The sequence below is a fragment of the Aptenodytes patagonicus genome, chromosome Z, assembly GCF_965638725.1.
Source record: "Aptenodytes patagonicus chromosome Z, bAptPat1.pri.cur, whole genome shotgun sequence".
Lineage (NCBI taxonomy): Eukaryota > Metazoa > Chordata > Aves > Sphenisciformes > Spheniscidae > Aptenodytes > Aptenodytes patagonicus.
Window position 1 is genome coordinate 10670902 of NC_134982.1, and position 23279 is coordinate 10694180.

Sequence of the window (23279 nt, forward strand, 5' to 3'; positions counted from 1 at the left end):
TTGCTAAGCTTCTGTCCTGTTTGGTTTTTCACACTCCAAGTGCCGAGCAAGAGCTGTTTGCTGGAGGTGCTGGTGACATGGGACTCGCCCCCAGCCCATTGCTCATCCCAGGCTGCCTGTTTTTTGTGGGGGAGTTTATTGCCCTTAATCTTTGATGATTGCTGAGCTAGAAACCACCTAGCCCTACTGGCAAAAAATAATAATAATAAAATAAATAAAAATCCATGCTTTTCTCTACTTGGCCTCTGGGATTTTGCATCAGCCCAGACCATCTTTATGGCTCTCCCAGTGCGAGGGATCTGCAGGCTGGCAGCTCCCGCCCGGCTCTGGACGAGCTGCAATTGAGGAGGTTGTTTTTTTCCTGAGGCTGCCAGCCTGGCCACGTGCCCGAAGGGACTCTGCTGCTGTCAGCTTGTCCTTTCACCGCAGTCCTCCCCAGCCTTGGGCTCTGCCTGCCTGCCTGTTGGGTTTTTTCTTATTTTTAATAAAAGCTGTGATTTTGGGCAGGGATGGACATGCTCCCAGCCAGAATCTCATGGGTCAGCAGCCACTGCTCTGCTGTCACCCATAGGCACCTCCTTGAAATCCAGTTTGAAATGAATTGGGCTTTTGCTGTGGTCCCACTGGGGTTTGGACTTTGCCATTAAAACTCCTCCCTGTGCTGTACACAGCCATGGACGTGTTTTCAAGCACCACCACTTAGCTGGGACCCAGCACAGAGCAGACCCCACTTGCTGTCCCCATGTCCCCAGTGAGCCTCACACATCTTCCCTGCGCACAGTGCCAGCTTTTGGGAGGATGCAAACCAAACCTAAACCCAAACCCACTGATTCCAGGGAGAACTCCTGCATTATTGAGGATTTGTTGCAAGGCTGTAAGTGCTCCAAGCTACCAACCTGCCCGCAGGCCTCCAGCCAGCGCCAGCTTCATCCCCCCTGATGTGAGCATCAGCCGAGTGTATGGATGCTGCTTGCATCCAAGGGACAAGGCAAAGGAAAAGCATTGGGAAAATGTCTTTTATTGCAAAAGGAGCAAATCAAAGTCCCTCTCAGTCCTCAATCCAAGCTGCACATTGGCCAGTGCTAGTGATGCCCGGGTGGCACAAGGCAGGCTGTGGTTTGTACAGTAACAATGGAAAGGGCAGAAAAAACATTGTGTGGGGCAAAGGGGGTGGTGTGGGGCAAGGCAGGCTCCTAAACGAGTTTCACACACTCCATTTCTGGCACTCCCATAGCCACGAACATCTACTCCGTCCCCATCCCGGCCACCAGCACCATCTGGAAAGGGGGACCCGGGGGACAGTGGGGACAGCCAGGGCCCCAACAGACCTTCTGGAGTGCCCAAAGGAAGCCAAGAGCAGGCTCCTCTTCCTCAGAGCCTGCAAACAGTCCCGAAGTATGTGTCCTCTGAGAGCAGCATGGACCAGCAAACCCCCCCCAAGTTGATGTCAATGGGCCCTTTTTTGGGTGAATGTCAGCAGAAATAGGGGTGTGAAGGTCTGGTCCCCACCCCTGGGGGTGGATGCAGCATCAGGGTTTGCCTGGACACCATCTTCTCCAGGCCAGCCCTAAGGCACAGCTATCCCCTTTGCTGTCAGGACCCAAGGGAGGGCGATCCGTGATCCAGTGGATCATCTCCATATCCCCGTCTCCTGCCACCACTGCAAACACAAAAGTGGGGTGGCTGCCAGCTCCTCCCTTTAAAACATACATCAAAGCTGCAGCCTGCAAGTTTTAAATAAACCAACAATCTCAACTGTGATTTCAGTGAAGTCTAGGGTGAAAAAAGCCCCGAATCTGCCTGAACCACCAGCCCCACATACTTGGTACAGATGGACATAGTTAAACTTCCTTTTGCTTTCCAAAATTTTATATCAATCAAGGTGATTCATGTTACAGTTCTGTCTTCATAACAACTAGGAATTAGAAAAGTGGTTAAAAACAAACCCACCAGCATTACAGTCCAACGTAGGACGGCATGTGCAAACACAAGCATCCAGAAAACCCGATATAGGACAGTGCAAGCTTCAAAATGCAATCACATGGGCATCACACTGACCTGCTGCTCAGCCACAGTCTGATGTGGGCTGGGGTGGAAAAGGCTGAATCCAACTCCCAAACCTGTTTCAGGGCTTTTCTTCAGCTGAGTTAAACTAAACCCTGCTTTTGCCAGTGATCCATGGTGTGAACCAGAGAAATCTCCCTAGTAGCAGTTCCCAAGGTGTCTGCGCACAGAGTGCTTGTGGTCTGCGAGGTCCTAGAGGTCCTCGAGTCCTGCAGTGCTACAGCATAGTGGTAGAAATAGTATTTTTGGTAAAAAGTTGGATGGAAAGGGCACCTAGAAGCCTGTGAGATAGCTTGAGGCAGCACTGCTGAGCCTGTCCCCAACATGTGGGGAAGGCTGGGTGCCATGGACCCGCAGAGAGCTACCCATACAGACCCATTCTTCAGCATCATCCCTTATGTCCTCCCAACAGCTTTACCTTTCTCTTAGCTGGAGCACTGAATAGCCACGGCCACTTATGCCCTAACTACAGTATTTAGAAAAGTAAGAGTACTCTATAATCTTACCCATTTATTCATATAGTTAAATAAAAAGAAAATTAAAACTTTGATAATAAAAATCCTTTCCTTTGAGGGGAGGGGAAGGAAGACGGTGTGTCTAATGGAGAATTTGCTCCATGACCTTCCTGACAGCACCTGAAACCACTGCGAGGAGATTGAAGGCACTCATCCGGCTGCTCCCATCATTTTAATAATAAAGGGATACCAACAGGAATGTTATGTTTCTCTTCACATAGCTTCATCCCTTACTAGTGAGGGATGTGGCGAGTGGCACAGTGGAGACGGGAGGAGAAGACACGCAACATCTCCTGGTCATGATGGGATCCTTCCCATGAAGTCCTGTGCCAAGGATCCCACTTCTTCACTGGCAGCTGAGCTGTGCGGCAACATCTCCTCCACCCAATGACTCCCATGCCAGGGGCGGACAAGTATTTCACAAGCAGAGGTTGAAAGGGAAGAGCTGGAGCCCCACAAAGCATGGTCTTTATGCATTTCTGGGGCTGGAGAAGCCCTCTCTGCATCCTGTCCTCCTTGCAAGCTGTGGTCAGACTCATCTCCAGGAGGTCCTCACCTTCACCTCCACCATCCAGTCCAAGGGCCAAATCCTGCCAGTGCCCTGATGACTGACGCTGGGGCTCCAGGATCAACTCCTTGCCAGAGGATGTCTGTAACTTGTAACATAACCACTATTTGCACTGGCAGCAGGGAACAAACCTGAGTCCTTCACAGTTAAAAGACACAAGAAACAGGCTTTGGGACACGCTTGTGCTCCAGCTGGGCAGGGACCTATAGGGTTCCCCTGCATCTTGTTTTGAGGCTGAAACACCAAATTATGCAGGGTAGATTCAGACCTCAAGGGATGCTCCAAAGAATCCATCAAACTGGACTTACTCACTTCCTTCCTAACTACAAAAGCACTTCAGATTTTGCCCCAAACACCTAAATTTCTATTCCTGCACCTCACCACAAACCCCAGGTTTAGTGCACCTCCTTTTCTGCCTCCTGCAAAGCCCAGTGGCAGGAGATGGGCTTTGAGAAAGATCCTCACTGGTACCCAACCCTACCCAAAACACAGCACCATCTCCCTGGTTGGCAGACTCGTGCCAGACCCACGCCCAGCCCAGACACAATCCCATGAGAAACCCTGCAGATGCTGAGCTCTCCTTGGCTGGCTGTAGCCTGGGCAAGGTGCCCCAAGCCTTCCCAGCCAACACAGTTCAATTCTGCAGAGGCTCATTAAAAATTCAGGGTCTGAAACATGCTCCCAACCAGGGCACAGCCAGGAATGTCCTGCCCTGGGGAGGAAGGCTGTCAGACTTCAATCCTGTTTGCTCTGTCTTGGAGCGGAGATTGCCCACGGCTCTCTGTAAATGCATCTTCCCATACAAAACCACATGGGAAAGCTGGGAAAGAGGCATCTCTGCAGCTCCACCCTGGCTGCCGCAGACTTGGGGTGCAGCCAGGGTCACCCCAAGTGTCCCCTCCAGAAGCCTCTGACAGCAACCCCACCTCCAGCACCACAAACACTGCCTGAGGAAGACCCCTAATTCTCCGGGGGAAAGAGGAGGGCCGCTTCAGAAAAACCCTCAACAAAATCATCACCTCTAACTGCAACCTGAGACAGAGATGGGTATTAGTTTAATTTCATGGTAGATGAGAACACTTCTGCGGGTGCAGTGAGCAGTGAGAACACCCGCTGGCACAGACCCATCAGTGCAAAAGCCGGTGTTCTCCACCCACCGGCAAGCCGGCTAGCAGCAAACTTCACCGTCAATCCAAGGCATGTGCTGCTCGCGGGAAACGGCTGTTCCTGGGGAAGTGCAGCATGTACTTTTTGAGAACGGCTTTGCTCCAGGCAGTCCTTCTGCCAGCAACAAACCTGAAAGCTCATCTGTCCTTAAAAACCAAAAGGGATGATATCAGCAGGATAATCATGTAACGAAGTGGGGCCATAAATGCTTTAAAAAGACTAAAGGGCATGCTGGTGTGGACGGTGCTGCTCTAGGAAAGGCAATGTTGGCACCCAAGGCAGAACACACAGGCAAGTGCCTTGCAGTGGGTGTTAAATGGGCGAGGAGGTGGGATGCAGCTGCCCCAGCAAGCGATACGCAGCCCATACAGTTAAAATACCTGGACATCACTCGAGTAACCTGGCCTGCCTGGTACTCGGGAAAGCAGGAGCATGGGGCAACTGTTAGTCCAGTGCCACACTAGAGCAAAGGGGGAAAAAAACATATGTGTATATATGTATCTCTAGTTTGTTTTCTGCTCTTAAAAAAGTCTTTTTAAATATATTTGCCATATTACAAAACTTAAGGCAGGCTGTGCTGTAGCAACCCTCCCACGTCACACACCCCCATGCCCAGTGCCGGGTGCTCCCACAAGACCAGAAACACTCCCACTGGCACTAACAAACCTCCACCTCTTGAAATCCTTGGGAAATGAAAAGGTATTGGGTTTACTATGTGTCTGCAGACAGACTGACAACTTCTTCCTGACCTATACAGAGAAAATTCTGCATACCGTAACCCAATTGGAGTCTCCCACCTGCCCCAAATTAAAAAAAAAAGATCATCCCCCCTTCAAATAAAAAAAAACTACCCCAAGGACAGTGAAGTCTATTTAATTCCCTTCCTCAACCAGAGTCTCAAACGAAATGTGCAATTAGAATTATTATTTGTTACAAAGTCCTAGGTAAGGCATGGTTATCCCAAAGCTGATGGAGGAGCCTGTTAGGAAACCCAGAGGAAATAGGCGACTTCGTCCAGGTCGACAGGATAGTCCGTGAGCAGCACCGGGGTCTTCTCAAACAACTCCCCCTTGTAGCTGCGCCACTTGCCCGCTGGCAGGTAGACGTCGCGCTCCTGCTTGCCCATCTCCAGGACGGGTGCCACCATGAGGGTGTCACCAATGAGGAACTGGGAGTCGATCCTGTGAGTGGCCTCGTCGCGGGGCGAGATCCACCAGATGGGACGGATGATGGGGTCACCCGTGTCGGTGACCTCCCCAGCCAGCTCCAGCAGCAGCGGGGCCACCAGCGACTCGTGGAGCTCCGTGAACTTCTGCGCGATCTCCACCACCTCCTTGTCGTAGAGCCAGGGCGGGATGGAGAACTGCATGGAGGGCATGAAGGCTGACAGCTCCAGCCACCGCACATACAGCTCCCGGTCTGGGATCTCCACTGCCCCGTCTGTCTTGTTGGGGAAAAAATTCCCCCCGATCATGTCAGCAGATATGAAAGGGTACCCCAGCATGCTGATGGTGAGCACCGTGGGGATGAGGGACTTGAGGCCGAGCTCGTAGCCCCAGACGGAGTCACGGTCAATGATGCGGAAGAAGCAGGAGATGTTCTGCGACTGGTAGCCCACCCGCACCTCGGCCAGCTCGTAGAAGGGGATGGCCATCTCTGTGTAGCGCCGTGACCAGATGCTGGGGTCTGAGAGCGGGCGGAAGGTGCTAAACTGCTTGGGCAGGTAGCTGGTCTCACCCGCATCAAACTTGAAGGACGAGATGCCGTACTTGTGCCGGAGCTGGCGCAGGTGGCTCTGGAACCAGTCCCGGGCTGCTGGGTTGGTGAAGTCCAGGATGGCCCCAATGCCGTTCCACCACTCCACCATGGCTGGCAACCGCCCAGATGGTTCCTTGATGAACAGTTGACGCTCGATCCCCACCCCAAAGTTGGAGGAATTGTAGTTTATGAAAGGGTGAGTCCACAGGGTGACCTTAAACCCATCTTCCCTCAGTTTTGCAAACATCTCCGTTACGTTGGGGAACTTGACGGGGTCAAAGTCAAAGTCCCCATAGGCTTGCGTGTACATGTCATCAATTTCAATGTGGCTGCAGTTAAAACGGTACTTCTTGATCTTTTCGGCGAATCGCAAGAGTTTATCCTGGTCGATATTGTTCTTGTAGAGTGCCCAGGTGGACCAGATGGGGTATCGGAAGGCGTTCTCGGCGGGGATCTTGGAGGGCTTGTTGAAATACCTGCGCACCATGTACTTGTGGATGGAGGTGACGTCGGAGCCCACGCACACCCGGTAGCTGAGCTCAGGGAAGGGCTGCTGCCCCGGTGGGGGCTTGTAGGGCGAGTCCTTGTAGCGGGCCTGGAAGAAGAGGGCGCGCTCAGTGGCATTGAAGCCCAGGTGGAAGGGCACGGAGTCGTTGATCTTGATGGCTGCCGCCTTGGAGGAGAGCCAGTAGCGCTCGAGGATGCCGCCAAAGCTGTCGCGGAAGGAGTAGACGTCACTTGTCACGTAGGGCACGGGCTCCTGGTAGCCGGCCAGGCGGATGGGCCAGTGCTGGGTGCTCATCTCCGAGCCCCCGTACCAGTGGGCGTCCTCCCAGAACATGGTGTGCTCCACCGCCGGGCCGGCTGCCAGCTCCTCCCAGCGCACGCGGTAGCACATCACCGTGTCCTTGGGCTTCACCGTCTGGATGAAGAAGTTGAGCGGTCCCCCGCCCGACCGCGTGCAGCTCAGAATCTCGCCCTCCTTGGAGCACGACTCCAGGTCAAGGCTGCCCGAGCGGAAGGCCAGCCGGAAGACCACCTCCCCGTGCTGGTTCCTGATGATGAAGCCGTCCGCCCGCAGGTCCATCAGCTCCGTCTTGAGCCGCTCCGCCTTCCGCAGGGACACCGTGTAGTAGCACCAGGCCACCACTGCGGCAATGAACAGGATGAGGCCCAGCAAGATGGTCCCGAGCATGGGCCTCAGCTCCTTGGAGGGCTTCTGCTTCACTGGTGTGAAGTTCTCAGGCAGAAAGGTGTACATGGTGCTCTGTTTTCACTAGCACTTTTTGCAGAGGAGTGGGAAGGAAGGTCTCTGCAGGAAGTCTGGGGCTCTCAGCAGAAGACAACGGACTGTTAGGAGAGTTCCCACCTCCGTCAAGTCCCAGAGCACCTGTCTCTGAAAAAGAAGAGGATATAAATAGTCTCAGAAGAATCTCTGAATCAAGGGACCACTTGTCATCCCTTTGCCAATTCTATTTCAGCAGCTCCCCCCACCCTGCCGCTGCTGGGCTGAGACGTGCCAGGTGCTGTACACCGAGTACCAGACACCATCTCCAGTTACCCCGAGCAGACAACATGTGCAGAGAACAGCTTGAGCCGCACGTGGAGAACAACCCTGGGGCAATAAGGGTCAAATCGCTGCCATAATTAATTTTTTTTGGGGGGAAGACTTTCAGCAAGGCAGGAGCAGAGACTGGGAGGGGGTAGGAGGAGGCTGAGCAGGAGCTGGATCAGCCCACTGACAGTATCTTTAAGGGACAGGGCTAATTAAAAGCCATAAAAGACACTATGTAATGAATTCCAGGCAGCTGCTCCTGATTTTAATCAAACCACCTCCCTGGCAGATTTAACTCAGCTCATCTATAGCATTGTCCCCTCCCCATCCCCTCTGTGTCCCAGCTACTCCAGCCTGGGGATGCTTTGCAGTGAAGGTGGGTAAATCCCAGCTTCTCCACAGCCCCCAGATGGCCAAATGGGGCTGAGGTACCGGTGGCTCATGGCTGCTTTTGGGGAGCACGTAGGGGGTGCGCTGTGCAGCAAAGCATGGCTGCAGGAGGTACCATGCCAGCAGCCCCAGGCGGGAGGAAAGTGGCTTGCTCCTGCCATGCATGCAGACCCCTGCGACGGCTCCGGGTGGGAGAAAGGCTAATTTTGTTGGGAGCGAGCAGTGCAGGACCTCCAATGGGTTTTTCCGCCATCCAGCACGGCCCCGGGCTGTGTTTCAGCTCCAGCCTGCTCCCCCCTGTGTGGCCCCAGGGAAGTGGGCTGCGCCAAGAGCCTAATGGCTTTTCCTTGGCTGCGGGCTGGCTGGGCTCGGCCAAGCACAGCGCTGGGGATCCAGAGGGGAAAAGTAAAGTAAGGACACAGGAGAGCGAGAAACAAACCTGGCTGCAGGAGGAGCAGGGGGAGAGGAGCTGCAGAGCTGCAGACCAGCTGATCAGTACCTGCCTAGCACCAGCAAACGCGGGCACGCCGCCTCCTCCCCAAGCCCCAGGGCTGTAAGCCTGCTGGCTCTGGGCAAACTGGAGAAAAAAACCCATACTTTTTGCAATGAAGCAACTCCCTCTAAAGGGGTTGGTTTCTTTTAAAAAAAAAAAAAAGGAAGAAGAAGATCCAAAGTGAAATACCAAACCCTCTCCCTGCCGCAGGCGTGACAAGCTGGAGCACATTTTCCTCTGCACCTCAGACAACTTTCTCCCCAAAAAAGGATGGGCAAAGCAGAAAGGGGTCCTGAGCATCACCTAAACCCCACTGCTCCACTACGGGGATGCCTAGGTGTAAACCCAGAGTGGCACCTGGGCACAGGCTCAACAAAACACACAGCATTTTATATTCGTCTTGCAGCGCGTATTGGGCCAGACCTTGCAGCTCGGGGAACTTTTTCATTGCCGGCCAGGTCATTTTAACCTTCTGCTGGGAGCCGATAACTTTCTAGGCTGTCAGTTGCTTTAAATGGGATTATGGCGGCATTAGAAAGCAATTAGCCTGAACGGGCGATAGGTTTAGCTAAATGACTTGTCCCGTGGCCAAGTCCCATGGAGCCCTTGCTCACTGGTGGGGAGCTCTGGCATGGGATGAGGGCGGCTCCGACCACCCCGACTCTGTCGCCCAGGGCCAGATCCTGCACCCCAGGAAGGGGACCCTCAGCCACCAGCACATGTGATGTGAGGCTGGCTGAGCCCAGCAAAAATGGGGCAATAAAGGCAGAGAGGAGACAGTGGTGGGATGTTGCTGTGCTTGGGATAAACATTCATCCCCTCTATCAACCCCTCCTTGGCTTTAGGGTGAACCAGAAGCAGCGCAGGATTGTACTGGGGATGAGGGGAGGGGGGAGGTTTGCAGAAGGGTCTTGGCCAAAAGCAGCACAGCTGAGCAATGCCACAAGTGGCAGGATGCTTCTGGAAATACAGATGAGTATGCTGAGCCCAAACAAGCTCCCTCCCTCTCGGCACTGGGAATTTTTGGGATGCCAGCGAGGGAGATGCAAATACCTATCACTACCAGAGGCACGCCTGTGTCTCATGCGTGCCTTATCTGGGGACTGCAAAGCTCAAGGGGGGAGAAAATAAAATGCAGCTGCCCACTGAGCAGGGCTCACAAATTATTTTGGAAAAGAATTTTTAAAAGTTTTCCTGTTTTCTGAAAAAAAAGAGGAAATAAATGGTGTTTTCTTTCCCAGCTCTCATTTAGGGTTTTAAGTCCAAGAAATAGCTGATACTGGCACTGCAGGGACAGCCACCTCCTCATTCCATGTAAATTTGACAGCAGCTCCCAGGGCTTTAGGGAGTTTCTGGATTTTCATCTCCCTTTCAGGAGGCTAGTTTATTATTTATGAACTACTTCGAAGCCGCTCTATTTTTAGGCTGTTTCTTTCTTTTCCCCCCATGGGCTGGAGCTCATGACGTACACAAAGGAGCCATCACTGCTGCTGCTAGTAGAGAAATAATGTGTTTTTTAAGAAAGGTTTTGCAGCCTTTGTGGCCCTTGGACACCAATCTGCCTCGGAGGGATGTGCAAGCCGGGTGTCCACGCTGGCAGATTTAATCCTGCTCTGATCACTCTGGCTGGGCCAGGATCAAACCCCTGTGGCTGCCCTGGGCTGACGAACATCACCTGCTCGGCTACCACTCCAACAAAGATGCTGAGAAGGGTGTTTGCAGGCATCGCCCAGTGCAACAATAGGTCATGCAGGTCTCTGAAAACAGGATCTCGCTCTCTGCCTGTCCAGCCCCTCTCTTTTTTTGCCTCGTTAACAAAATGCATGCTCTCCAGCCGGTGACTTGGCTCCATCCCAGATGAGAGGTGAGCCTCCCAAGCTCCCCGGAGACAACGCCTGCCACCTCGCACTCACAAGCCACAGCCTGCAGAGGTGCCTGCTCATGCAAAGCCTGTTTCGACATTTTTTTTGGAATGCAAACTTGTTATTTTGCTCCAAGATGACATTGTGGTGACCTTTAAACTCCTCAAACAAAAAAAAAAAAAAAAGAAAACGGGAAGGGAGGGTGTCAAAGCCAAACAGCATGTTTGCAGCTTGCTGTGCTGGAGCTACCCAGCTGACCCAAAACAAAGCTTTTTCTTCCCGTTCTGTGGAAGCAGCGAGTCATCTTGCTTCAACTCGAGATGAAAGCAAAACATCTGAGCAGGACACACTTTATGGAGTAAAAATAAAAATCCATTTTTTGACCGCTTCTATTTTTACCAACACTGCCACTAACCACGGGCTGCGAGACCCACAGCACCACTAACCCCAGCAACTTTGCAATTAGGGCATTCGTTTAAAGAGGGTCAATAGCATTTAGCTGGTCTCTATTGCCCTGGTGGGGTCCAGTCTGAACCGTGCTAGGGGCCAAGCATGTGCTGGGCACACATACCCATTTCCCACACCGGGATGCCGGGAAACCCTCCCCTCCAGTGCAAGGTGCTGCTGCCTCCTCCCCAATCATCTTGGCAGGAATCGAGCTAAGGAAACACCACAGATTTCACTGGGAGGCACTTCTAACCCCATAAAAGAACAGGGAATTAGGATGGCAAATTAAGGGGGAAATTTCTTCTCTGTAAAACAGCTGTGGGGGGGAAAAAAGCCTCCACACGCATGGTCCTGGCTCCACTCCGCAACCCCCCACGGGGGACAAGCCTTGCCAAAGGGACTTTGCAAACCTGAGATGGAGGACAAGCAAACCTCTCCCGGGGGTTTAATTTGCCCTAGAGAGGTCTGCAGCAGCACTGGAGTTCTCTGGAGGGCTTTTTGGAGTCATTAAGGGTGAAATCACCATTCCAGCTGCTTGCTGCTGGTGGGAGTGGGTGGGACAGGCAGGGGCACCCAGCGGCAGCGTTGGCACAGGGCACAGGGCTGCTGCCTGCACACACCAGCCCCCCCACAGATCAGAGGCACCGATTCCTTCCCTAGCCCTGCACAGCCACCCGCAAGGATCCCCCCAGATACTGCACCGAATCATCCCAGGGACCTGGGTTTATCCCCGAGGCACTCCGGGGTGAATGTGGGTGGCACAGACCCCCGGCCCCCAAGCCAGGGCAGTGGCTCTGCCTTAGTGGGACAAGGACAGCCGGGGGCGACATGGCACAATCCTTCCCGGGGGACCCCTGCCATCACCGTCCCTGCTGTGGTCGCAGCAGGGACAGACACGCTGCCCGACCCGAGGGGCTTGGGGAAAGGCTGCGGTTGGGGCAGTCTCTGCACCGCCCGCAAAGCGACAGCCGCTTGCTGTTGGGGCTGCTGCCTCTGTGGCAAGACATGGCAGCAAATTCCCTGTAGCACCCAGCTGTCGGATACGGACAGCCCCAGCCAGGAGGCAAGCTCATCCCGCCGGGGGGCACGGGGCTGGTACTTACCCGTCCATCGCCTCCCGGGAATCCCTGCCTGCCGCCTGGCTCCACCACAGATGGCTTTTTAAGCACATAAAATATAAGTGCTGCTATGTCTCCATGTCCCTGGCAGTTTTGTCCTCTCCATCGTGCGAGGGTGTTTCGGGGCTACGAGCTGGCTGCACCCCGAGCAGCATGTGTCCATGGGCAGGAGGAGGGGACCCAGCGCGTCACTGGTGTGTCTTCTCAGGCACCGTGATGGATGCGTGAGCAGCCAACCCTCTGGCCAGGGCATGCTGAGGTGGCGGCGCCTGGCCAAGAGGCGGCTGCTGCAGGCATCAAGGCTGTGCAAAGGGTGTGAGCTTCACTGAGCTCCAGCTCCCAGAGTCGTGGGATTTGGGCTGGCATCTCACCTCCCTGCTAGGTGAGCAGGAAGGGCCAGTGAAGGCTCGTCCCCTCCTACATTCACAGGCTCTCCAAAATCAGGAAGCAAAATGAAAACCAACTGAGGGTTTTGGGTTTTTTTCTTCCCCAAGTCTTGTGATTTTAAGCAGAGTCATGATTCAGCAGAGTAATGAGGCTGCCTTGAGCGAAAAGAAACAAGCAGCCCCGCTGCTGCTGGCTGGTTTGTAAGCCAGGATTAAACAGCACCGGGTACCCAGAGGATAAACCCCAAATCCGAGGGGGCCACGTGAATACAGAGCTCATCTGCAAAGTGCAGACACACTGCTAGCACGTCGCTCCTGCAAGAGCAAACAGGAGATTTGAAGCTGGGGCATTAGTTCTGCCCAGCCTTAAATACTTTCACCTATATTGTAGGAGTCGTCACTTTACAGCCCAGTTGTGTCCCTTAAAGCTGCCAGTGTCAAGTGATGCTCCAAACCCATTTAGACACCTCATCCAGTGTCTGACCATGAATACAAAAAAGACACTGGGAATTCTGGCAGCAGATGACTTAATATTTAACACCCCTGACAATTCCCCCTTTACAACATCGTCTTTCTTTGTTCTTCACCCTGTGCTAATTAGCAAGATGAAGTTTTAATAAGCTGGGTTTTCACTTTAACCCTGCACATCACTTGCGGTGCTGCTGGCTCATGACTAAACATGACTGAGGGCTCTCGCTTTCTTCTGCCTGGAGGCACATCACGGTGCCTGAATTTGTCTGAGCTGCAAAGATTTGTGGAGACTTTAAAACAAAGTGAACTCTCCTGGTCCACTCATATCAAAGTGCATTGGACATGTGGGAGAGAAAGTTCTGGTGCTCTCCCTTCGTGGACATCTCTGTGTCCACCTTGGAGATATCCTACAGCCCCTGGGGGAGCAGGAGGCAGCCTGGCCCCGAAGCAGTGGTCCATGGGGTAACCCAGAGCCCAGCAGCCAGTTCCTCAGCACCTGCGGGGCCAGCAGCTCTTGGAGAGGCATCCCCTAAAACCACCCAGCTCGTGCCCAACAGCGGTGAAAGCAAAACACCAAATACAAGGAGTTCCACGTGCCAGCACAATGAGATCATATAAATCTCTGCCCCAAAAAAAGAAATGAGAGCAATAACTGCAATAATTTCATCACTCCCACCGAAGGAGCCAGCACCAGGCAGGGACGTGGCCCAGCGGGGCTGATCCAGTGGGCAGGTGTATGAAACCCCAGTGTGAGGCATCAGTCTGCTATTAGCTTATTTTATTTGCCACGTGTGCCGTATAAGATACACAGCCAAAAAGATTTTAGCTGTCTTTTGGTCCCCCAGCCCAATTCCTGCTGGTATAAGATGTGCTTCATCTACCACCCTATCACTCCAACAGCCTCTCTCCCCAGTGCTCCTGCGGGCATTAATCTCACTCCTGCTCATCGCCATCCTCCAAGACAAACAGCCCCACAGTGGGACCCAGTGCCCTGTTTTGCCCCCAGAGATCCTTTCTTAAAAGAGCTGATTCAGCGCTTTGGGAGCGCTCAGCATTTCGGATGCGGAGGTAGGCTGAAACCCGAGCCCACCCCAACACCCAGGCGCTACAACACGATATGGGGAAGAAATGGAAACCTAAGTACATCCCTTTGGCACGGCCCCTGCGATTTTCCAGACATTGAGTCACCATGAAACTCCAGGTGCTGGCAGCTCCAGAGAGTGGCGGATGGCTCATGGAGCTGGGCTGGCAACTCAGGACCCCGAATTTCCATCTGTATCCAACAGCCAACGATGCTGGACAACCTTGGGCCAAATGCAATCATCAGTCCCTTAAAGTGCTCCCTGGCAGCTCTTCCATGTGCAGATCCAGCCATGCAGACGCAACCCCCCGACCCTCATCCCCCACTGGGCTGTGGGTGTCTGCTGTGCTGGGCACTTGCCCTTTGGGCACCACGAGTATCCCAAGAGGGAGAGGGAAAAGAGAAAGAAGGATTTGTGCTTTCTAAAATAGCTTTGGCTGCTTGTCGCCACTGCCGGCACTTGCTGATGGAGGGGCTGTCCCAGAAACCACTCCAAACCCAAGCCAGTACATTGCACAATGCGCTGCGTAAACCCATCTGCTTAAGTTTTCACTGCCAAACATCTGTCTAGCGGCAAAAGTTGAAGCTGCACCTTGCAAGTGGAGCCAGGGACGTGTCTCCGGGCTGTGTTAATCTTCTCCGGGCAGCAAGGCTCCTACCCATCACAAGAAAAACTTGCGCGGCCCCTACACGGCAGAGTGCGAAAGGCTTGCACCCCAAGGTCAGGGCGCAGGTTTGCTCTGACACCCCGCTCGCCGCGGGCCTTTCCGAGCCTGCCCGTGCTGCCGGTTGCAGCCTCGGGTCTGCGGGACGGGGCAACCCCCTTGCCTGCCTCCAGCCCCGCACCCCGCAGCCGGTCATCCCCCCCCATGCTGGGGATGCACACCGCAAAACTGCCCCGGCGGGCAGCCGCGGGAGCCGGCAGACTTACCGGCGGCGCCGGGCCATGGCTGGGCTCCGCGCGGCACCGGCGACGGGGCGGGGGGCGCCGGGGCTGAGCGCGGCCGGCGGACCGCAGCGGTTCCGGGGTCGAGCGCTCCCCGCCGCCCCGCCCCGGCTCCAGCCCCGGCCCGCCCCGGCGCGGCGCTCCCCGCTGGGAGATGTAGTTCGGCCCCCGCCCGCCCCCGCCGCTCCCCCGGTGGCGGCAGCACCGGCCCCGGCGGGTGGCGGCGGGACCGTTCCGGGGGGTGCCGGGTCGCTGGGGATGCCCGGGGGCACTTGGGGGTGGGGGTACCCCTGGGTCTGTGCTGGGAGCACTTGGGGTTTGGCACTGGTGGGGCTGTGCCGGGATGCTTTTGGGCCGGGAGGGGGTTTCATGGGGGTTTTCCCTGCCCCAAGCAGCGCTGAGGTGCTGCTTGGTGTGGGCACGGTGTGGCAGTGGGGCCCCAGGTGGCTCTGTGCTGGAGAATCCCTCCTGCGGGGACCGCAGCCCCGTGGGTTTATGATCTGCAGCACAGGTGGAAGGCACCGGGTGGTGTTCCCCACTGACACTGGGCTCCTAAATCATAGTCAGAGGAGGGCATTTCATGCCTTCATTAATTATGTGCTGCTTTCAAATCCCCCTCCTTATTTAGCCCGTGTCCGTGCTCAGCATCCCAGATAGATGGCAGCTCTTCCTGGATAACTTGGCAAAAGCAAGCACATCCTAAGCAGCCCAGCATGAAGCTGACAAACATGGGTATCAACGACTGCTTCTATTTCTGGCTGTGTTACTATGCTCTGAGAGCTTTTCCTTGCGTGCTTTCTTGGTCTCCAGCTTGCAAGTGGTGACAGGGTACCAGTCCCTGAGGGCTGTTAAAGTGCCCACGAAGCCAGAAGTCACTGAAGTTTCTTCCCCCTCCCTGGTGACTTCCCCAGCCTGTAGGAAAAGGTCTGAGGGGAGCAGTTTCTCAAGCCAGTTTTAATGAAAGCCCATCTTTGCTCTTCACCAGCGCCATGGGGCAGAGTAAGCCTCTGAGATAAACTCAGGGTGGATGTTATAGCTGCTTCTCTGGACTCCTCCCATCTTCTTGAAGTGGCTTGTGTCCCACCTAGGAAAGCAGATAAAGTTATTGGCCATGGGAGGATGAAACTCCCGTGAGGAAGAAGAGCAGAAAACCTGCTTCTGGCTGCCAGCATTGCTTAGGGGTGAGCAGTGGACACGCAGCTGCCCCCGTCCACTTCGGGCCAAGGCTTGGGCATAGGAACATCTATGGGGAACTCAGCACTCCCTGTTTGTTCTCGTTGTTGTTTGGTTTTAGTTTCTGGGCTCAGGAATTTAAAGCCAATCACAAGTTTTCGGCAAAGCCTGGCACCTAATTTTGGCCTGCAGGGGGTTGATGCAGTAGCAGAGTGATGACTAAGCTGGTTGAACAGCCTCCCCTCCCCTCTCCCCTGCCTCCCCAGGGCTGAAAAAATCTGCCTCAGCAATGGAGACATCCTAAAGGTAAACGTGGGGATTAAAAGGTGCTGCTGGACCTGCAGCGGGTGAAGGACAGGGCTGATTACTGCATAACGAACAGCGTGACCAGGGAACAGGTTCTTGGATAAGAGCAAACAATGACAACAGAAAACACAAGAGCAGCACAAGAAACACTGATGTGGCCCCAAAATCTGGGAGATGCTAAGCTACATGCAGCTGGGCTCAGGGGTGCCAGCAAGATTTCAGGTGCCATACAGTCCCAAGGACCGTTGGATGAGACCAAGCATAGAAACACCTGTCCCGGGAGTAAATTTGGCAACTGCTTCTCCATGGGTAGCAACAACACGCTCCACAGCCCAGCATGGCAACGGTGTCCTGCCCTCCCTGGTCATGTCCACTTAGCCTGCGAGATGGAAGTGCAGCGGCTGCATCGCTGCCTGCATGGGCACTGTGATGGAACCCGCTACCCCTTGGGGTCTGCAGTCTGCACCGTCATCCCCAGAATAACCCTCTGAGCAATTTTGTGTAAAACCCTAATTAAAAGAGAGCTAGTGGCTGGCTGGCAGGCATTAGGAAAAAATACTAGGCTTTTCCTCCAGGGCAACCAGCTTGGAGTCCTCCCCCCACTGAACCTGCCTGCACCTAGGGCTCCTGTAGGGGGAGGATGGCTGGGGGTGACGTGTAGATGTACAGAACATTGCTCTGAGGCTGTAACTGCAGCATGGGATACTCCTGCAAGAGTCAGAGGAGGTAGGGTGAGCAGTGGCCTCGAGGACAAGGGGAGTCATGTCCATCCCAACCCATCCCAACCCATGGCAATCCATCCCCACGCAACACAAGGCAACCCATCCTATCCCAACCAAAGCCATCCCAACCTTACAGCCCTCTCTCCTAGTGCATGGAGATGTCTCCTGATGGCAGAGGCCCCATCAACATAGTGGTCCATCCCTCGCAGGCAGTAGCGGCACTCAGAGCAGGGGCTGTAGTAGCCCTGGAAGGGTCCCCTCCCTGTCATGGTGTACATGGGTTGCAGGGACAGTGGCGAGTGCTGTGACAGCCTGCATGGCATGTTGGCGACCATGTCCCTCTCTGCAAGAAGAAGGATGGCAAGGGTAAGGGCGAGGAGGAGCAGCCAGCCTGTCACTGGGATGGCTACTGGCACAGCAGAGGCACAGGCACAGCTACAGCTGGAGCACAGGGGCAGGGCGAGGGCAGTTACCAGATTGATTGAGGCAGGTGGGTTTCGGTGTGTACAGCATAGGCATGCTGTGAAGGAAGGTCTCCATCCTCATCTCCTGCAAGGAGCAATGGCAGCCGTAGGATTGCCACTCTTTCTCTGCAGAGCCCAAGGTGCTGGTGGCACCCGGGGTGGCTCTGGTTTGGGGGGGTCAGGCCTTACCTTGGGCAGGAGGGGGAGGTAAGAGGAGTGCTTATTCCAGGCTGCGCTGTTGTAGGGACCCATTCTCCAGGTGAGGTATTTGTCCTCATTGACAAAAACTGGGTTGTACTTCTCTGCAACGCAAAAGCGACAGGCTGGGGTGTCCTGTGGTGCCAGGGACATGGGGGGACAGCCAGAACATCCCGACTGTTCCCCCTCTCCCTGAAACGCAATGCCATGGGGCCAGAGGGCATGTCAGAGGTGCTGCTCCCAGGGTCCTTGTTAAGGATCTATGATGGAGGTGACACCCACCACTTCCAGCTCGTTGGTCTCTTGTCCCTGCCCACACAGCCTTGGTCCCTGGGGGCTATTGGGTGCCAGGAGGGTGTCCCCCAGGCAGCACCTACCACCAGGGGTATTTAGAGGCCACCAGGGGAGCAAGCCCTGGGGACATGCGGACATCCCTGGGACAGGGACAGCCTCAATGCAGGGATGGGTAGAGGCAGCTGTGGCAAAGCCACAAGCACAAATGCCGAGGGAGTGTCCCTTCAACACTGGGGGGGGGATGCAGGATGCAAAAGGGGGGATGAACAGAGCCGTTGCCAGCACCCTCAGCCCCCCAACTCCATGGGGATGTGGCCCATGTGACACAGAGGAACAGCTGGGACCTCGGCAATACCTTTGGACCTGGCCAGCCAGTACTTCTCAGGCCAGTAGGCAGTGGGATCGATGGTGCTCCTGTAGTACTCCTGCATTGCTGCCTTAATCAGCTGCTCGGGCTGACCTTGCCTCGACGGATTTTGCACTGGAGGCATCGTTAATCCCTACAGACAGCAGGGAGTGGGGAGAGACACCTGGGCCATGCGGCAGCGCCTGCCTTCGCAGCCGTCAGGGCACACGGTGAAGCTGATTACCAGGCAGAGTCTAACACTGGAGACGCAGCTGGAAATCCAAGCACCAAGTCCCCCTTTGCAGTGGGTGGGCATGGGGATCATAGCAGCACTGTGATGCCCCCCCCGAGCTTCCCGCTCACCCGAAACCGTGGGAGAGAGGGTGGCTGGGCATCACTGGCTCCTCTCCCCCTGCACCCAGGGTGTCTGTAGGCATCTGGGTGCCTTGCAGAGTGGGAGATGGGGTGGGTGCACCAGGGCTGCCAGCTGTGGGGCCAACAGAGGTTGGGAAAGGAGTTACGGGACAAAGCCAATTTCCTACAGCTGACAAAGTCCAAGAGGGCAGGGGTCTTGCGGGGCACATGGGTGCCCTGGTTGCATAAGCCATTTCTGTCCCTGCACAGTGGTGACATCCCTCTCCATGCCCTCTGCTGGCTCCCTCGTTATAATGCACACACTAACGAGGCTGCAAGAGATGAGCCAGTTTGCGGTGTGCTTCGCATCAGAGCCTGCACGCTTGTTAGCCTGTGTGTGGAAAGCTGCATGTCCACGGTACACATGCAATGTCCCACAGACACCCCCTGCAGCGAGGCCACAGCTCAGGGATCCCCTCCTCCTCCAGGATCAGGGCTGGGAGAGGTTTTGTGGTGCTCAGATCTCCCCCCAGCCCTCTGCAGGGTCCTGCTGGTAGGGAGGCCCCCCCCACTTGGAGCTGAATCGAGCCTGGGGGCTGCGTGTTGGAGCAGCTCTTAGAATCATAGAATCATAGCATCATTAAGGTTGGAAAAGACCTCTAAGATCATTGAGTCCAACCGTCAACCCAACACCACCATGTCCACTAAACCATGTCCCTAAGTGCCTCATCTACTCATCTTTTAAATACTTCCAGGGATGGGGACTCAACCACTTCCAGCTGGGGAAGCCTCTTCCAATGTTTAACCTCTCTTTCAGTAAAGAAATTTTTCCTCATGTTCAATCTAAACCTCCCCTGGTGCAACTTGAGGCCATTTCCTCTCGTCCTATCGCTTGTTACTTGGGAGAAGAGACCGACACCCACCTCGCTACAACCTCCTTTCAGGGAGTTGTAGAGAGCGATGAGGTCTCCCCTCAGCCTCCTTTTCTCCAGGCTAAACAACCCCAGTTCCCTCAGCCGCTCCTCAGAAGACTTGTTCTCCAGACCCCTCACCAGCCTCGTTGCCCTTCTCTGGACACGCTCCAGCACCTCAACGTCCTTCTTGTAGTGAGGGGCCCAAAACTGAACACAGTATTCGAGGTGTGGCCTCACCAGGGCCGAGTACAGGGGCACCATCACTTCCCTACTCCTGCTGGCCACACTATTTCTGATACAGGCCAGGATGCCATTGGCCTTCTTGGCCACCTGGGCACACTGCCGGCTCATGTTCAGCCGGCTGTCGACCAACACCCCCAGGTCCTTTTCTGCCGGGCAGCTTTCCAGCCACTCTTCCCCAAGCCTGTAGCGCTGCATGGGGTTGTTGTGGCCGAAGTGCAGGACCCGGCACTTGGCCTTGTTGAATCTCATACAATTGGTCTGGGCCCATCGATCCAGCCTGTCCAGGTCCCTCTGCAGAGCCTTCCTACCCTCAAGCAGATCAACGCTCCTGCCCAGCTTGGTGTCGTCTGCAAACTTACTGAGGGTGCACTCGATCCCCTCATCCAGATCATCGATAAAGATATTGAACAAGACCGGCCCCAAAACTGAGCCCTGGGGAACACCGCTCGTGACCGGCCGCCAACTGGATTTAACTCCATTCACCACAACTCTCTGGGCCCGGCCGTCCAGCCAGTTTTTGACCCAGCGCAGAGTACACCTGTCTAAGCCGTGAGCCGCCAGCTTCTCTAGGAGAATGCTGTGGGAGACGGTGTCAAAGGCCTTACTGAAGTCCAGGTAGACCACATCCACAGCCTTTCCCTCATCCACCAGGCGGGTCACCTGGTCATAGAAGGAGATCAGGCTGGTCAAGCAGGACCTGCCTCTCATGAACCCGTGCTGGCTGGGCCTGATCCCCTGGTTGTCCCGCTCATGCCTTGTGAGCGCCCTCAAGATGAACCGCTCCATAATCTTCCCCGGCACCGAGGTCAGGGTGACAGGCCTGTAGTTCCCCGGATCCTCCTTCCGGCCCTTCTTGTAGATGGGCGTCACATTGGCAAGCCTCCGGTCGTCCAGGACCTCCCCCGTTAACCAGGACTGCTGATAAATGATGGAGAGCGGCTTGGCGAGCACCTCCGCCAGCTCCCTCAGCACTCTCAGGTGGATCCCATCCGGCCCCATAGACTTGTGAGCGTCCAGGTGGCGTAGCAGGTCGTTGACTGCTTCCTCTTGGATTACGGGGGGTTTATCCTGCTCGCCGTCGCTGTCCTCCAGCTCAGGGGGCCGAGTACCCTGAGGATAACTGGTCTGCCTGTTAAAGACTGAGGCAAAGAAGGCATTGAGTACCTCAGCCTTTTCCTCATCCTCAGTGACAATGTTCCCCCCCGCATCCAATAAAGGATGGAGATTTTCCTTGGCTCTCTTCTTGTCATTAATATATTTGTAAAAACTTTTTTTGTTGTCTTTAACGACAGCGGCCAGATTGTGTTCTAGCTGGGCTTTTGCCTTTCTCATTTCTTCTCTGCACGACCTAACAAGATCCCTGTGCTCTTCTTGAGTCGCCTGCCCCTTCTTCCACAAGCGGTAAACTCTCCTTTTTTCCCTGAGTCCCAGCAAGAGCTCCCTGTTCAGCCAGGCCGGTCGTCTTCCCCACCCGTTCTTCTTACGGCGTACAGGGACAGCCTGCTCCTGCGCCTTTAAGACTTCCTTCCTGAAGATCGTCCAGCCTTCCTGGACCCCTTTGCCCTTCAGGACTGTCTCCCAAGGGACTCTCTCAACCAGTGTCCTGAACAGGCCAAAGTCCGCCCTCCGGAAGTCCATGGTTGTGGTTTTGCTGCCCCCCCTCCTTACTTCACCAAGAAGCGAGAATTCTATCATTTCATGGTCGCTAAGCCCAAGACGGCCTCCGACCACCACATCTCCCACCAGTCCTTCTCTGTTAGTAAAAAGCAGGTTGAGCAAGGCACCTCCCCTGGTAGGCTCCCTCACCAGCTGTGTCAGGAAGGTGTCTTCCACACACTCCAGGAACCTCCTAGACTGCTTCCTCTCTGCCGTGTTGTATTTCCAGCAGATGCCCGGGAAGTTGAAGTCCCCCACGAGAACAAGGGCTAGCGATTGAGAGACTTCTGCCAGCCGCTTATGGAACGCTTCATCTGCCCCTTCATCCTGGTTGGGTGGTCTATAACAGACTCCCAGCAGGATATCTGCCTCGTTGGCCTTCCCCCTCATCCTTACCCATAGACACTCAACCGTACCATCATCACAATCGTTGAGCTCTATACAATCAAAACACTCCCTAACATACAGAGCCACCCCACCGCCTCTCCTTCCTCGCCTGTCCCTTCTGAAGAGTCTATAGCCTTCCATTGCAGCACTCCAGTCATGCGAGTCACCCCACCATGTTTCTGTGATGGTTTTCTGATGATCTTCCCTCCCCCGTCACCATGATGCCAAGCAGCAGCCCTGGGCTGAGCCTTGCCACTGCCTCAGTTTCCCTTTCCTCAGTGGATCCTGCCCCCTGCGGACTCTGAAACCTACTGATGGACAGGGCTGACATGTGAGAGCTTGTGCTGGCGACTGCCTGCCCCGTGAGCCCAAAGCCACCAGGGGGTGCAGCACCAGGGGACAAGAAGCCAGTAAGCACAGGCCATGGAGTGTCAAACACTTTGCTTACCAAGAAGCATGACCCCCCCATTACACACATGCAGCGAGGCACCCCATGAGTCCCCGTGCCACCCCTCTGCCTGGCACTGGGCATCCACAGCTGGGTCGAGGTAGAAACCCTGAGGCTTCCTCCTCCCGCGGCATTTACCTGTGTCACAAACTTATTTTCTTTCCAGAGCTGCTGTGGAGCCTGCTCCTGGATGGTCTTCTTGACAGAGCATGGCGGGCGATAGGAGTCGGTGTAAGTGCTGATGGGGGTCTTGTGTTTTTTGGAGAAGAGGAACATGGTGCAGCAGCCTGCAGGGACAGGAGCGCTTGGTGTCCTGGAGGGTCCCAGGGATGCCCCACCAGATCAGTGGCACTGCGTGGGGCTGGGGGCTCCCAGCCCACACAGGAAAGGGAACGGGGCTGGTGCCACTGCTCTGCCAGTCCCGGGTGGTGCTTACATCATCAGTGATATCACAGTGCAGGAACAGGGGGATTTGATGACTGTCAGTCCTGTGGCTGTGCTTCCAACGATAGCAGGTCCTGGGTTAGGACAGAGAAATTACTGCCTGCATCCTTCCCAGCATCCCTCCATGGGTGCTGCACCCTCCTGGCTCCATCCTGGCTCTGGGCTTCCTCCCCTCCTGCAGGCAATTACCTTAACAATAGTAGGAAACAGTTTCAGCTGGTCCTAGTCAAGATAATTTTATTTTGTGACATGCAGGAGCAGTGACTGTGGATTTTCCAGCCCCTCTCTCTCCCACATTTCCTTGGAAATCCTGCAGCAACCCAGCTGCGTGCACACAGCACCGCACCGGTGCAGCCAATGCCCAGGGCACAGCACCGGGCATTGCTGTCCCAGCCTGCTGGGGTAGCCAGGGAAATTATCGCCTGCTCTGTCTCCCCTTTTTAATTAAAAAGCTGGATTTAGGTGATCCTGTGTGGCTTGTCTGCTCTTCTGTCCTGAGTGATGGGCTC

General features: G+C 55.0%; 2 protein-coding genes across 3 annotated transcripts; both read right to left on the reverse strand.

The window, feature by feature from the left end:
• Positions 1 to 1002: 1002 nt before the first annotated feature.
• On the reverse strand, positions 1003 to 14867 carry LOC143172332 (myogenesis-regulating glycosidase-like). Of its 2 annotated transcripts, XM_076361633.1 has the most exons (3): positions 14807 to 14821; positions 11923 to 12638; positions 1003 to 7468 (listed from the first exon to the last, which is right to left on the reverse strand). In XM_076361633.1, the coding sequence occupies exon 3, from the start codon at positions 7331 to 7333 to the stop codon at positions 5297 to 5299; it is 2037 nt and encodes a 678-aa protein (XP_076217748.1). In that variant the 5' UTR covers positions 7334 to 7468; positions 11923 to 12638; positions 14807 to 14821; the 3' UTR covers positions 1003 to 5296. The 2 variants fall into 2 exon arrangements, with proteins under 2 accessions (XP_076217748.1, XP_076217749.1); XM_076361634.1 differs by lacking the exon at positions 11923 to 12638 and having other exon boundaries at positions 14807 to 14867.
• A 913-nt stretch (positions 14868 to 15780) lies between these two features.
• SPMIP6 (sperm microtubule inner protein 6) lies at positions 15781 to 22602 on the reverse strand. Its single transcript, XM_076363313.1, has 7 exons — positions 22465 to 22602; positions 18334 to 18478; positions 17676 to 17788; positions 17496 to 17571; positions 17152 to 17365; positions 16919 to 17008; positions 15781 to 15905 (listed from the first exon to the last, which is right to left on the reverse strand). The coding sequence occupies exons 1-7, from the start codon at positions 22600 to 22602 to the stop codon at positions 15800 to 15802; spliced, it is 882 nt and encodes a 293-aa protein (XP_076219428.1). The 3' UTR covers positions 15781 to 15799.
• Positions 22603 to 23279: the final 677 nt, after the last annotated feature.

Excerpts from the sequence above, each read along its gene's own strand:
- LOC143172332 (XM_076361634.1), bottom strand. The coding sequence starts at position 7,333 with ATGTACACCTTTCTGCCTGAGAACTTCACACCAGTGAAGCAGAAGCCC.
- SPMIP6 (XM_076363313.1), bottom strand. The coding sequence starts at position 22,602 with ATGTTCCTCTTCTCCAAAAAACACAAGACCCCCATCAGCACTTACACC. Across the intron at positions 17,789-18,333 it reads CTGGCTGGCCAGGTCCAAAG|AGAAGTACAACCCAGTTTTT; the intron begins GTATTGCCGAGG and ends TTTGCGTTGCAG. Across the intron at positions 15,906-16,918 it reads TCCCCCTACAGGAGCCCTAG|GTGGGACACAAGCCACTTCA; the intron begins GTGCAGGCAGGT and ends CTGCTTTCCTAG.